Source organism: Anthonomus grandis, chromosome 5 (assembly GCF_022605725.1).
Source record: "Anthonomus grandis grandis chromosome 5, icAntGran1.3, whole genome shotgun sequence".
NCBI lineage: Eukaryota > Metazoa > Arthropoda > Insecta > Coleoptera > Curculionidae > Anthonomus > Anthonomus grandis.
This window is the reverse complement of record NC_065550.1, coordinates 13,703,989-13,720,478: the sequence shown is the minus strand read 5'-3', so window position 1 is coordinate 13,720,478 and position 16,490 is coordinate 13,703,989. Positions and strand designations below refer to the sequence as shown.

Here is a 16,490-nt window from a genome sequence, read left to right as displayed (position 1 = left end):
TGTAACGGAAACTATAAAAACGGACCTAAAGTGCATGTCTTCGGTTTTCTTAAGTATATAAATCTAAGGCGAAAATGGGTAAAAGCCATACACAGAGATGACTTTGAGCCCACAAACAACACCAAAATATGTGAAGCTCATTTTCCTGAAGGTAGTATAATAAAGAGTACTTAAGTTCAAGATTCCAACACAGGTAAAATTTGTACAAAATAATTACTAAAACCACGGCTAAAAGAAGACTGTACACCATCTATTTTTTTAAATTGCCCTAGTTATTTGTCAAAAACTATAAAAATACTGCCAAGTAAAGATGAAAGGTTTAAAAATATTGACGAGTTGAATTTAGCAAAAGCCCTTGAATTAAGCAAAATTGACTTTGGCGAGCATGAGAAACAAAATAATTTTGACAGTTTTGAAGAGTTTATTGAAAAATGTTCTGCTTTTAAACTACCGAAAGATACTGCTCACAGTGAGTCTCAAGACAGCAAAAAGCTAACAATTTTTAAAATTGAATACACACCTAGTCCATGCATTAATTGGGCAATTGTTTTTAATTTAAATGTTATTATTAATATTCATATTAGGATATGAATATTATATGAAACTTTTATATAGCGAGCCAGTTTGTGGTTTAACATCAAAATTTAAAACTCCATATACTTCCCATAGTTTAGATGATTTGTATGCAATACTTGAAGCAATAGACCTTACTATTATTACCCTGCCTTTGGACGAAAATGTTACCAATAATGACAACCCCGACTGTGACTTAAATCCAAATACTGCTACCGAGACTGCTACCAATACCCTTGGCAATACTATTCTCAATCATGTCAAACCATCAAATGACATAAATAAAATGAAATGTGTGTTCGATTTTGTGTCAAACATACTAAAAAGTTTTAAAAACATTGGAGACAACAAAATAGTGCATGTTTTAGATTTTATTTGTGAACAATTAGCTTTGCTTATAACTGCAAAGGAAAGGTACAGATATTCAAGTAGTACAATAATTTTGACTCTAGTCTTGTTTTCCTTACAAGACTAATTACTAGACTTAAGTCTCTAGCTTCCTCGGCATTTACTTTTATGATTACAAGTGTGTGTTCCAGCTTTTTAGGAAGTAGTTCACATAGCTCCCATCTCCAAAATTACATCAGACATACTTCATAATTTTATTAAGACAATTATTGAAAATTTAGAGGAGATTGTGTACATAGTTTTTTGTGTTACAAGTGCCATTAACGGGAAAGCCATGAGTCATTTTTCAACTGCAGACCAACTTAGCATTGTTTATTCTCATCCCATAGATAATCAGAGACCATTATTTTACCTATTTGACACAGTTCACTTACTTAAATGTGTATTTAATAATTGGCTTAACTCTAAACCAGACCAAAAATTTTATTTTCCTGATTTTGACACTTTGAAAAAAAAATGTGCTTCTTTTTCTGCAATTAAAGAATTACATGAACTGGAGTATGATAAGCTTTTTAATCTTTTAAAGTCAATATATGTATTTATGTGTATATAATAACATTTTTTACTACTTGATGGTATAAAAAAAGTATTATAAATACCTAAATACATATGTTGAATTTTGGCGCAGATGTAGGGGAGTTGGGAGTCTGCATTTAATATTACACCATAATATTTAATCTGACATTCAACCAGAACTAAAACATACCTTTGAATGTTTCCTGAACTCTATTCTATTCCTAGCATTTTTTAAAATAAGCCAAATATTGAGATATTAGCATATGAAATCCCTTGGTTTTTAAAAATCGGTGGCCCACATCGATGACGTCACGCGCCAAGCACTAAGGCCTTGTCTTTGAGTGGGTGTTGACTCAAACAACCCTGCCTATGGTTTCCAGCTAGCACAGCCGACTATACTCAAGCCGCGAAATAACAGTTGGCAACGTCGCACCACCTGGGAGGTTCGGATCGATTTTGGTTAATCCGTTTACGCTTTGAAAGCGCGGCTCTGCTGAGATGGAGGTTCAACTTTGATTTTGCTTTATTTACAAATGAGAATATTTTATTTATGTGATTGATTTAGTGTTTCAAATATGTATAGGCGCCGTTAATAATTATATAAATGCATTATTAGATATTTTCCTCTATAGTCTTTTAGTTATATAAATTTCATCAATTAATAAATTAACAACTTTCTCAGTCGGTGCTAAAGAAGTTGATACACTGTTTAAATACTTAGTGGTGTCGTTAGTTTTATTTAAGTTGACACATCAAAGTTAGAAGAAAGATACTGTATGTACCTCTTGGTGGGTAGATTAAAATAATCTATAGGCAGTTCATATGCGCAAGCGGATATAATATATAACATAAAAGACATTACTATAGTTGATGGGCAATAACGTTTTTGCTTTAAATTAAGTAAAGTTATTTGGTCTATTAAAAGTATTACTCGATAACAAATGTCACTATCTTTTTCATCCTCTAAGTTGTGTGAATCAGAATCTTCCAATAAATTTAACGCCTTTAAGAAATCTAAATTTTGGTTAATGAAGTCGTGAAACTTCTCTAGATATGAATGGCTTAATGAGTATGGTTTAATAAGCTCACAATAATCAGAATACTTATACCTAGTTAATAGCTTTTCGAGTTAAGACCACCTACTTAATTTCAATTCGAAAGGTAAAATCCATTTTACGTTATTTTGGGATAACTCAGTGTTTTTTAAAAAAACTTTAACATGTAGGCTACTATCTATTGATATTTGATTAATAATATTTATACAAGCATCATTTAAGTTTAAAGTATAGAAATATAGTTTTGTATCCCCAACAATATTTACATTCCACAGATCAGATATTAGAAATTTTTGGGAATAATTACTCATAAGACCTTGAAAATTTATTATGAAATTAAGTTGCTTAGAGGATTCATTGGCAAGTTCTTTATGTTTTTGTTGTTCACTATATCCTTCGTCTGGACTTTTTCTAGGAAGAGGCACTGTTTTTGTTAAATATGCAGATAAATTTGGAAAAATTTGAGGTACTGCTGAGCAAACTAATCTTGCTTTAACTCTAATCTTAGTGAGTGTGCCATCAGGTAAAATATAATCATCTTAACGGATAATATAATGCGGGTCAAAATGCTTAGCACAAACCACAGAATATTGAGTAGGAGCCCAATTATCTCTAGGTATGGCTTTTATCCATTTAATTTTAAGTTGTTCATCTTTGGCGAAGCCAAAAACAGAAATACTTGCCTCCCCTGCTCTTAAACTACTTTTATAATTAGATTTACATCCGGGAACACAGCAGGGACTTGAATGAATGAATTCCTATATATAAATAAAGCTAATAGATTTACCTATACTTACTAATACTATGGGTATTCCTTACCAGAATTCCCCCAAATATGTTTATAAATAAAACAAAATCTACATTTTTTGTAGATTTTGTTTTATTTATAAACATATTTTTAAAGCATTAACCTTGGCTCTTAAGCATAAGTTTCTAGTTTTTGTGGAACACAAGATATTCACAAATAATCCCAAATCACACAGATAAGAGCATAACACAAAAATCAAAAAAAAATCTAAAAAAATCGATAAATAGCACAATGACCCACTTAAGAAGCCGGCCGGCTCCACCTGTTTACAAAGAAGGCGTTTACCTTTATAATCATTTATTAATGTTTTTATAGTATATAACACACCGATACTGGCTGGGAGATGTTACTAACACTTAGTAAGTTCTCAATAATAACTACCTTCACTTTCCTTTCCGAAATTTCACTTGAAAATTCAAATTTAAAAGAGGAATTCAAGCGATCCCTATTAAATCCCATGAGAACTGAAATAAAAATATATCTGAAAGCAATGTTGCCAATGTTATCATTTTGCGGCTTGAGTAAAGTCGGCTGTGCAACTAGACTTATTCTAGGCATTCAATGTTCTAAGGTTTGGTCCTAATAAAATACTTAAAAAAGGTGTTTTGACCTCACTCAATTTACCAGGTAAGTAAACTTTAGGAAACCAATAAGGTATATATTCAACTTTTTACTATTTATTAAAAATTTTTGTTTAGTTCCCTTGAAACCATTTAAGGTAATTATCAAATCAGAAACTACAATGACTGGTGGATCAGGAAGAACTGAAAATTTAAAAACAGATCTGTTCAATGATTCAATACAATGAAATTGTCCTACTGTAAAAGCAGAAGGTAACCCAGCACTAGTAAGAAAGCGCTAGTAAAGATTGCAAACAGCAGTGATATCCCAATTTAGTCCCGGTAGAAGCATCCTCAAGTAAAAAAAGTAAGCCATTAGCAATATAGTTTAAATATTATTACCATCTGATTATTCTGCCTTTCCGTGCTAACATTCTTTTAAAAAAATATATACTCTTGTTTACGATGAAAAATTCAAATTTTCAGACAGATTTTTATATAACTTAAAAATTAAACCTTATTATAATTCTATTAATATCTATTTTTTTATTTAATTGGAAATAGGATTTTCTTATATGTAGTAAGAATATTTTTTATGAGGATTCGTTTAGCTTAATCTTCAAAAACCTAGTTATAAAAATTCGTATATTTATTATATTTTTGAGAAATATGGATTAATATAAATATTTCGAATATTTCGATAATAATCTTTGTATAAATCTGGAAAATACAGACACCCTTGCTTTTCTTTAAAAGAAAAGAATTTCATTAAAATGTTTGGGAGTTCAACTCGATAGTAGAGTAACCTGGAGGAACCATATAATTCATCTTTCTAATGGCTTTTCCAGAATGCTTAACCTGCTTCAGAATCTCATACATCACACCCAATGAAGTAACCCGAATCGCCTACCTAGATCTTTTTTAGTCAAATTGTCATACGATCTCCTTTTTTGGAGATGTTCCGCTGAATGGATAAAAATCTTCAGGTTATAAAAAAACGCCGTTAGTGGGGGGATTGAAGCCTTGGGGCAGCTGCAGGCCTGTTTTTCAGGAGCTCCAATTAATGACTTTTCAAAGTCTTATCATTGTTCTTAAATTATCATTTTGTTTATAGATCATCATATATATTTATCGCTGTTTAATTTATGATCGAGCTCATATATCTGATTTCATAACTGTTAATTAATAACACAACTACCCGACTAAGCATGGCGAAAACTTGTTGTTTCATCAACATCGACTGTCATTAACCCATAAAATATACATAACCGAGAGCTTAAAATTATACAATTGCCTAGACCATAAGATAAAAGTGTCGCCCCTTTCTCTTTAAAAAAGAATTTAACAACTTCCCTTATATTTGTTTCCCTATAGCTTTATAGACATAATATATAGGAATTTAATGAGTATACGAATTTTATGTAAAATATCATGTATTATAGTTTGATAGTTTTAATTTTGTACTCTCTTTAAATGTGTTTTGACAATGCTAAACACCATTAATGTATTTAAGCAAATGAACAATTGATTGATTTATTTATTAATAATGCTTAGTTTATCGAAGAAGAGAACAATTGCATGAATATTTACTTATATGATAGTTATGTTTGTTATTCTTAGAATTTTCTTTACTTTACTTACCACATATAATAATTTCATAATTTCACTTTTTTTAAAACACCACTCATACTTACGACTTGATATTGAAACCAATAATAACTTGGTTCGCGGCCTCGTCCATCAAAATTTACCATTTTAAGTTCACAAGCTTGGTATTGACAATTAACTGTGGGTTGATGGGTGAAAACATAGAGTGGTGCTGAAAATTACGAGTATAATATTTTAATAATACCTATACTTTATTCTGAAAGATATTTTTTTAAATGAATTTCAAATCTTTTTCTATTTTAGTTTAGATCATGGCATTTTCAAATGAAATGCAGGCACTTCGATTTACCGTATAATAAAACGCACCGCTTGCTCATCCATTTGCTTAAGAAATGTTCTAAATAAGTCGATAAAATAACAAGATGGCTTATTAAAAAGATATGGAAGACCCATGAAGTTTTTAAATGGTCCTTTAAACTTTTTGTTATTTTAGGGGCTTAAAAAAATTCAAAAAAATGATACTCCTACCTTATTTATAATAATTTCGTAAAATGGCGATTTATTTAAGTTAAGAATATAAGATTAAAATATTAACTATGACTGGAAGACCAGAAGTATATGTAGTTATTAAATGCCAAATATGTGCAAATAATCAGTCTAACTAAAGTAAGCAAGATAGTAAGGACTTTGGCTTTGAAGAAGCTTAATTCAAATTAACTTGAATGTATTCCTGTGGGATAAGTTTTTCTAAAGAACCATTTAGTTTATCTTTTGAATGATTATTTTTCTTATTCACGTATCACTTTTTCTTCTTTTCGATAGAGAAGGCTCCAATTTTCTCTGACATTTCTAAATTATTAGTTAATTTATTTAAATAACTAAACTAAATTATTAGTTTAATTTAAATTATTTGCTTTTAATTTTAAAATATCGAGAGAGGAGAATCACGGCTAGTAGGCTAGTAATGATGGTTAGCATAGTGTTATTAATAATTCATTGTAGTTTCCTTTTTTTCCGCAGTATCTGGCGATGGCGGTCTTGTGTTGTACTCTTATTAGCTATTTTTCATGTATTATATTTCAGCCTTGTCTCGTAAATAAGTAGAATAGGTAGTATCTCCGATGGCATCGAGTCTCACACAAATTCAAAGCAAATAAAAAACCTCCCCGGTCCTGCATACCATCCATTGCATACCTTCAGTCTTCGAAATTAACATGTCTCTTTTATTGCTTCAGGTGATTCTGAACAGCAAAAAAATAATCCTCAGCCCCCGATCGTGCAATCAGAGGAAGCAAAAGAAAAATCTTTGAATTCTGAGGTTTTGCAGATACTTGGCGATGAGCCAATAAATAAGACCGTCTTAGGACCTCCAATTTATGAGGCAGTAGTCCCTCGCTGAAGTAATATTTTACAGAATGGTTTAAGTGAGGAGAATATTCAAGTTCTTCTCCAAAAACATATAATACCCGAAAATTTTAAGTCTCTGGAAGTACCTCAGTTAAATCCCGAGGTTAAGGAAGCATTAACTGCTCAAATACTCCGTAGAGATGAGCGCCTGGTGCGAAAACAGCAGTTTGTGGCTGCAAGCATATCAGCAATTTCCCAAGCCTTAACTTTGATGCTAGCTGAAGAAGAGGGGGGCAACAACGTATATATACAATACCTAAGTAATGCTGGCCGCCTATTGTGTCATCTACACCATCTTAACACCATGACACACAAACATCTTATTTCTATAAATTTGAATAAGGATCTAAAAGATACGCTTTCTGCTCCGCCTACTGATAATTTTTTTGTTTGGTCAAGCATTGGAAGAACGAGAGAAGGCTGCAAAAAACCTGGAAAAATCAGGCGAGGAACTTAAGCAGGTTAAGCCGAAAACTGCTAAGAAACCTATCAGTCGCACTCATTTAAACTCCAGGGGTCCAGCTCAGTTGCAGGGGAGCACCCGAGCTGGACAATATTACAAGAGACCTTATCCCTACCAACGCCAACAGCAGAAGAACCATCCAGATCAACGGATGGAAAGGAAACCGAGGGAACTGCCCAAAACACAGATGGAGAGGTTCCGTCGACGTCGACAGTAAAGCAAGGGGTTAGTAGTGTATATGCCGGTAGATTAAAATATTTTGTAAATAAGTGGCATAAAGTTACTAATGACAAATTTATTTTATCATATATTCAAGGTTATAGGTTGCCTTTTATTAAAAAGCCTATTCAAAAATATGGTTTTGTAAAAAATGGTAAATGGTCTGTTTCTGAAAAATGTTCCATTAATTCGTCTATTGAAGACCTTTTGGTCTAAATTGTCTAAAATTGGAGCTATTAGTAAAGTAACACCATGTAAAAATCAGTATGCTTCAAAAATATTTGTAGTTCTGAAACCAAATGGAAGTCATAGGTTAATTTTAAATCTAAAATCTTTAAACAAATTTTTAAAAACTACACATTTTAAAATGGAGGATCATAAGACTGTGACCAAACTTATTCAAAACGGCTCTTTTATGGCAGACCTTAAGGACGCCTGCCATTTAATTCCAATTTTTAAACAACATAAAAAATATTTGAGATTTTATTTCAATGGTCAGCTCTATGAATATAATTGTCTACCCTTTGGTTTAAACTCTGCCCCCTTAGTATTCACCAAGATCATGAAACCAATACTAGCCTATTTATGGAGCAGAAATCACACATGTGTACTATTTTTAGATGATTTTTTGCTATTTGGTAATTCCCAAAAGGAGTGCCATAATAATATCATGTCGACTATCAAATTATTACAAAACTTGGGTTTTATTGTTAATTACAAAAAAAGTGTATGATGTCCCTCAACTTGTGTTCGATATTTAGGATTTTTATATAATTCTACAACAATGACTGTTGCGCTACCTGAAGAAAAAATTTGAAAAGTTTTAAAATTGCTAAGAAAATTTTGAAATTCTCGAAATTATCGAATAAGGGAATTTGCTAGATTTCTTGGTACTATTTGTTCCATTTGTCCTGCAGTTAAATATGGTTGGGTTTATACCAAACTTTTTGAGCGTGAAAAATTCTTAGCTTTAAAAAAATCTGCAGGCAATTTTAATGCAAAAGTGGAAATATCTTCTATACTCAAAGAAGATTTTAATTGGTGGCTAACAAATTTATCTACAGCTAATAATGCGATTAAAAAAGATTCTTATTGTATGGAAGTTTTTTCTGATGCTCCGAATACTGGTTGGGGGGGATATTGTAATGGGAAAAGAATACATGGTTTTTGGACCGAAAGAGAAAAAACTTATCATATAAATTATTATAGAGCTAAAAGCTGTTTATTTGGTTTTAAAACATTTTGCTAAAAATGCTTCAGATTGCAATATATTATTCCGAGTTGACAATACAACTGCCATGGCTTATATTAATAAGATGGGAAGTGTACACCACCAATCCCTAAATAAATTATCTCGTATTATTTGGCAATGGTACGAGGGTAAAAATATCTATTTATATGCAGTTATATAAAGTCTAAAGACAATTTTGAAGCAGATGCACAATTCAGCCTTAAATTATCCAAAGAAACCGAATGGGAAATAAGCAACTTGGTGTTTAAAGATATAATATCCACTTTTGGGAAACCAGAAGTTGATCTCTTTGCTTCAAAAATGAACGCTGTGTGCAAAAAGTTTGTATCATGGTTGGGAGGTTCAGAATGCATAGCAGTGGACGCCTTTATGATAAAATGGAACAAGTTTTTCTTTTATGCTTTTCCACCATTTTCTGTTATTCTTCGTGCTTTGCAAAAAATAAAAGAGGAAAAAGCTAGAGAAATTGTCGTTGTGCCCTTCTGGACATCCCAGCCATGGTACCCACTTTTTACATCATTATTAGAATCAACACCTTTAGTTTTCGAGGCTGACGAACGTTTACTTTCTTTTAGGAACGTGCCTCATCTACTTTGGCGAAAAATTTCCCTGGTGGCAGGAGTGTTATCCTCCAAGCCCTGAGAGCTGGTTCAGTACCTGAAGAAGCTTTAGAAATTTGCTTGGCCTCCATTACTACCTCTACAATTCAACATTCGGGTCTTAACATTCAGGTCTTAAACTGTGGTGGCAATTTAGAAAATCTCGAAACATGAATGTTTATTCAAGCTCTGTTCCAGATATTTTAAAATTTCTTACTACTCAATTTAAAAATGGAGCTACTTATACATCTTTAAATTCATTTAGAGCAGCTCTTACTCAAATTTTGGGGTCAGAATTAACTTCGGATTTTAAAATTAGGAGGTTTTTTAAAGCGGTCCATAGTTTAAGACCTACTGCTCCCAGATACAATTTCACATGAGACCCCTCTATAGTTTTGACATATGTTAAATCTATGTCTAATGAAACATTAAGCCTTCAAGACCTCACATATAAATTAGCAATCCTTATTGCCTTGGCTACTGGTCAAAGAGTACAGACTTTAGCCAACATAGAAGTTGAAAATATTATTATAGGTGAAAACAAAGTTGAGGTTAAAATACCTAAAAAACTTAAAACTTCAGCCAAAGTTTGCATTCGACCTACTCTTCTTTTGCCTTTCTTTAATCAAGATAAGAAAATTTGTCCAGCTAGAACCTTAATTGAGTATTTTAATAAAACCAAAAATTTAAGACAGACGTCAAAAAATCTTTTTATTACCTTTAAGAAACCTCATAGAGATGTCACTTCTCAAACAATTTCTAGATGGTTAAATGTGATTTTAAAGAAGAGTGGGTTGGATACGAACCAATTCACAGCTCATAGTACTCGCCATGCTGCGACGTCTGCAGCTGCGCGAAAGGGAGTATCTTATGACTCCACTCGGCTTGCAGCTGGCTGGTCGGAGAAATCCTCTGTTTTTGCCAATCATTATAACAGATCTTTGCTTCAAAAAGACAATTTTGCAACGACTGTTCTTAGTTGTTAGTATTATGATGAGTTTTTATCTTTAAGTTTCTTGTTTCTAATGTTAGTATAGGAAAATATTTTCCAGATTTGTTATTTGTTATATTAAGTAGGTACATTTTTATTAAGATATAAGTTATCTTGAAAAATAAATGTATAACCATATTATGTTGTTGCCATCCTTAGAATTAATGTTTTATGTACATACCAATTCTAAGTGTGTGCCTAATATTATTTTTTCTCGTTATTCTGTTGGTTATGTTGTTTAATTATTATGCATCCATTCCCTACCCTATTATTTATTTCCCTTGGTTGCAACAATGTAGCTTTGAAGAAGACTGAAAGTATGCAATGGATTTAGGTATGCAGGACCAGGGGGGTTTTTTATTTGCTTTGAATTTGTGTGAGACTCGATGCCATCGGAGATACTACCTATTCTAGTTATTTACTTCGACAAGGCTTCATATAATCCAGATCGAACTTCACTTAGGTAAGTTCGTTTGATCTGTTAATTTTAACTTCTTTTTTTTTGGTGAGAGTAGCAGTTAAGTGAGTTTCATAAAGACTAAGCTATAAAAATAAATACATCTTGTGTAGCCGGAAAATCAGTAAACATTTTAGGAATGAAAGAAGTAACTCCAAGAAATTTGATTACAAATTATTATGAATTTTAAGATTTATGTTTTTCTAGTTCACTTAAATTTTTAAATAAATATCGTTTGATTATTTGTCTGCATTTTTGCTTGCACCTAGAATTATAGAAACATGATATAATAATAAACCTAATAGGTAATCCGTTTCAGAATAGAATATTTTAGAAAATCATTTACCCAAAATTTAAAGTTAATGTTAGAGCGCCAATTAATGTTACCTACTTCGTTTTTATTCGGGCACATAGTTCGTATTAAAAAGCCGCGTCGTTTGAAGCGACTTGCCGATCCGTACCTTATCTTCATCCGTGCGCCGGCGCCGTCCCGCCCGCAGACCGCCAAAATAAAAATTATTACAAAATAGTCAGTCTGTCTGTTGACTCGCCAATATTAAGAACATGTAATCAAAGTATATAGAATTCAACGTGAGATTTTCAACATGTTAGACTGTGATGTAATTGCGCTCGGGCTCTAATAAAAATTGCATGTGGCTTTAATTCTAAATATTTTTGTTAATGTTAAATTTCTAGTTTCGTAAGTTCCTGTTCGCAGTTGTGATTGTTTAATACGAGTTTTAAGGGTTAATAAACTGTGTCGAACAATTCACCGGGAGTGTTTTATTTCACGGTGTTTGGTAACCGTTATAAAAAATATACAGTCCACTTGTCTACAAAGAGGCCAAAGTACACTTGGGTACTAAGGAGTCCTATTTGGAGGATTCAAATTTATTCAGTTAATAATAAATTCTTGTTAAATAGATCTAAAACATATTTATGTAAACAGGTCGGGGAATCAATCATTACGCATAGAGAGGTGCTTAAAGCGAAATATGGCAATGCGAACGGATGCATTTCGCGTGCTACTCGCCTGCTACGTCGTTGTTTTTAAGTAGGACATCATTACTGTCACTAGTAAGCGTCGGACTTTGATGGAAATAACTGAATTACTCGCAATAAAATTACGCAAAAGTTCAGGAATCTCTAAAATATTTTAACATATTTAATACAATCTTTACATACATCAGTGCCCACATAGGTTCGTAATCTCAAAATGCTTATTATTCATGCATGCGTAATGAAAATTAAAGCATTACTTAATAAAAATAAGATATAAACTCTGACAAAAGTACAAAAATATGTAAACATTATACAAAAATTAAATTAAAGGTTTTAAAAATAAACATTAATTCCTTATATAAAACGCTCAAATAGACTTGCTTCTTTGGCTAAATAATAAGTTAACCTATCAAAAAAATTTTAGTTCTATTCAATTTGCTCTCCCAACTTCTGTCAATTTTTGGCCTACTAAATTTGCATTTGTAAATAGTCTCCTTAAGATAACTCCAAAAATAACATTCATTTAGGGACAACATAACAGCATTATGAGCAGGACAGCCGTCTTTTTGAAAATAGATCAATCTCAGGTCTAGTAATCAGGGAGGATTTGAATGGCAAGAAGACCTTGGTTTTCCAGCAACTCAAGGAATTTTTGGGCGTTTAACGTAATGTCAATAGAAATGGCCCTATAATATCATTGCCCCAAATACCAGCTTAAACATTTAATTTTTGAGGATACTGATTAGGGATTTGAAAAACTTCTGTGCTCATTTTCCCGAGACCAATATCGAGCAACGAAAGGATTGTGTCTCCTATGTAATGGAAAAGAAGATTCATCTGAAAATGGAATACGTATTACATACTACTAAATTAGTATTTAGTAGGTACTCGCAATTGGTCATAGAGACAAAGCTGGTTTAATTGAGACAGATAAAGTGCAATTAATTTTGCTATACGGCTTTACTTTCAATTTTTTTAAATAATTTTGTGAATGACCTGCAGAACTTACTTTTTAAACTTTGAAGAAAAGCCTGAGAGAGCTTTAAATCTTCCGCTGCTTTCATATAATAGATTTCTGTGTATCTACCATGTTAGTTTTCTACCAAAACCCAAAAATGCTTTAAAATAATTTCTGTAAGTTTAATTATTTTTTAACACCATAATCAATTCGTTCGCCTTTTCCTAATAATATTGATTGATTATTAAAAAAAATACTTAGTGTAATTACATATTTTAAAACTCTTTAAAGTTCATAGGAAAGTGTAAATATTATTTTAATAGATATATTTTTCTTTCGGCTTAGCAATTTACCGATATAATATTTTCATTTATAAAATAAAATCGCAAAAGATTATTGAACAAGTAGTGGAAAAATCGAAATTGTGCTTTGCTAAAATCCAAAAATGTTAGTGGGTTCGTACCAGTACAATATAAGTATTAATGATGTCATGGAATCAGAAACGAAAATCAAATTCTTACAGTCGCTCAGATTAGTTCTGCTCGCAATAATTTTTTTTCATAATTAAGCATTAAATCTATAATTTTTGTAATTTTTAACTTCTTAAATAGAATAGACTTCCTCAGTTATATGCTGTAATTTACTATCGAGAAAGTCTAAATAATATAAGCCACGTATTCAGCGTAAGAAAATGCTTTACTTATGCTTGATACGTTTTTTTTTATAAATTTTGATTTTTCCGATTCTAAATTAGCGTTGAAAAACAGGAGATTAAAAGAATATAATATATTTATAAATAAGGATTGATCTAAAATGCAACATACTTTTAAAAATACAGTATAGATATATAAAACATTTGAATGACAGCTTGATTGAGGATAAATATATTTAATTAAAATAATAAATAATTTTAAAAATCACAGGAAACAAAAATTTTGTTATATCTTAACATATGGTGTGTCCGTAAAATATTATATATACATATATCACACTTGCTTGCTGTTAACCGCAAACTGATAAAAGAGAATATCTATATCTACGCGATGGTCACAGCTATGCGGTAGTCAAAAAAACATAAAGCAAAAATAAACAAAAAAAAAGGTAAAAAACAAAACCACGGATTCCGTAGGCCTATAAAGCAATTTATTTTTTCGTCTTATTTAATGACTAGTTTTATTATTTAAGAGTTATTATTCAATTATGATTAAAAAGTAAATAAGATATAATGTATAAAAATTATATTGAAATGCCTTTCATAAGGCTTGGTTATTTAAATAAATTATATTTATTTAAAAGGTTGCTGTAGATATGACTTAGGCGTAAGGTGTCCGTTTTTAAATTTACACTATCTTTACATAAATAGATGTAAATTATTTCGCTAATTTCTTCTATAATGTTGTTATAGTGTTGTTAGCTTTCCGATCCAAAATACCGACAATACTACTTAAAAAAATAATGGCCAGTGTCAAAGTGATGGCAAGCTAAGTCTGTTTTATTGCTTTTTGTTGCATGTTGTTAGTCCCATCACAGTTCCCACCTTACTAAAGTAAAAATTTATAATTCTTCCACTACTAGTTGGTTTAACGCTATTTAACTATATATTTGTGTTCTGTGGTTTAAAGTACCAATTGGTGCTTATCGTGCCATCCGTATTTTTAGTCACCATAGTGTGGAGAAAAGGGATGGAATTATTCTCCTCCACCTCATAAGTAAATTGTATTTTCTTATGATAGGTAGCTTAGTTAAAGTGGTGGAGAATATCAGGTAATTCCTTAGGAATTATAAGAAAAGTGTCGTCAACATCATGTTTAATAAAAGTGTAATCTACGGAAAAGTACCGGGCCCAAAATAAGACTACATGGTGCTAAAAGCAACCCTAGGCTAGGACGTGGTATCAATACTAATGAGCTTCCGAAATGACTTTTTTTAGAAAGGAAAAGCCTGGTAGTCTTAAATATATATTTGTTGTAAGCACTTGTATCTTATTTATAAAATTTTGGTCGTTTACAGTTCAGGTGTGGGCTAATACATCGCGTGCTTTTCGGTCCCGCCGCATTTTTTTTTTTAATTAATTGATTGTATATTGGACATTTTTGTATATACGTTTATTAGTTATTAGTTTGTTCGTTGCTTTATAATTTAGTGAGTTTCTTAAGTTGTAGTATATGTATATAAAAAAAAGACTCAACAATGGAAAATAGATCAGCAGCAGCAGCTCTGCTAGCTCATCAGATAGTGAGTTTGAGAGTTACCATTATAGGAAATCGAGGCGTAATTCAAGAAAACGTTCAATGCATCAGCGTCCAATAATTTTATCACAAAGATAAAGTTTCCCTCTGAGACGCCATTTAAATTGAATCTAATTATGTAAAAAGTAGTTCCTTAGTTTCATTTAAATTAGTGTTATCTACGTATGTTAATAATGACTAAAGTTTTTTGATTTAAACCCAAACACCCTGTAGCAAAAATGAAGCTGCTGCGAACATGTTCATATAAACTTTTGTTTTTAAAATGATCTGACGAAACACACATTAGCATATCATTAAGTAACTATACAACATATCACATAAATAATGGTAAATATTTTATTAGCAGATGCCTTTTCAAAAAACAATTAGTTAAAATTTCCTAGTCCGAAAGTCAAGCAAGATACAGGATGATAAACTTAATGTTTTTTTTTTTAATTGTGGTCATAAATTTAGCATGTATTGATCGTTTTCATAACGAAATTTGGAATATGGTTTTGTTTTTAAATGGCAAATCTTAAAATTAATCTTTTTTTTTAAATTATGTTATGGAGGGCGTCACCAGCAACTTTATAATTTTTTTTTTAACTTTCTTGGCTTTGGCTTAAATGTAAGGCTTGACATAATTTAATTTATTATTTAAAATATGTATTGTGTAAACAGTTTTGCTTAAAATAGGTATACTTAAAAAAATCTCACTACGATTAACTCTTCTCGAGATTTTCGCATTTAAAGTTTTCAATTCATTCAACAAAAACGACATTCATAAACTATTTAAATTGCTTTGTTAAACTTCGAATGAACAATAAAAATATTTGCCAGTAAAGATCTCCATACATTTTAAAATTCTTTTACTGAAAGATCGCCGAATCTTAAAAGAAATAATTGCTCATTTCAAAGTAACTCAGCAGCAGTTAATATTTTTACCATTAATTTCATGTATGCAATAATCCAATAGATTGAAGTCTGGACTTCAATCTATGTGATCTTCAATCAACGTGCGGGCCAAGACGTAGCCGATCGATAGTTCTAGCCTGGACACTTATCCCCGCTTCCATCGATACCTCACAACAGAAGCCGAAATCATGCGAGGCGACGACCGCATCGCGATGGCAAAAATTCCGCGCTGGGGCACATATTTTGCGTTGATTCGAAATAATATTTTACTGCAATTATTATTGTAGTTTATAGTAAGATTACGCATTTAAAATTTTAAACTAAATTTGGCGTAGGTACCTACCTAATTTTGCTTTCGGCATTAACATTTTTACGAAAAAGTAATACAGCAATGCAAAAACTTTCCCATAGCAACCAAGGTAACCCACAAAAGTGTCAAGAATAAGTTTTTGAAAATTTGTATTTTTTTCA

The 16,490-nt window shown here is 31.4% G+C and overlaps 1 protein-coding gene across 1 annotated transcript in view; it reads right to left on the bottom strand.

Annotated features, from left to right (window-relative positions):
- LOC126736578 (receptor-type tyrosine-protein phosphatase F-like) overlaps positions 1-16,490 on the bottom strand; it is a 134,394-nt gene that overhangs the window by 102,567 nt on the left and 15,337 nt on the right. Inside the window, exon 3 of the mRNA XM_050440979.1 lies at positions 5,615-5,739. Within this exon, the coding sequence (XP_050296936.1) occupies positions 5,615-5,739 (125 nt within the window). The remainder of the gene's footprint in view (positions 1-5,614; positions 5,740-16,490) is intronic.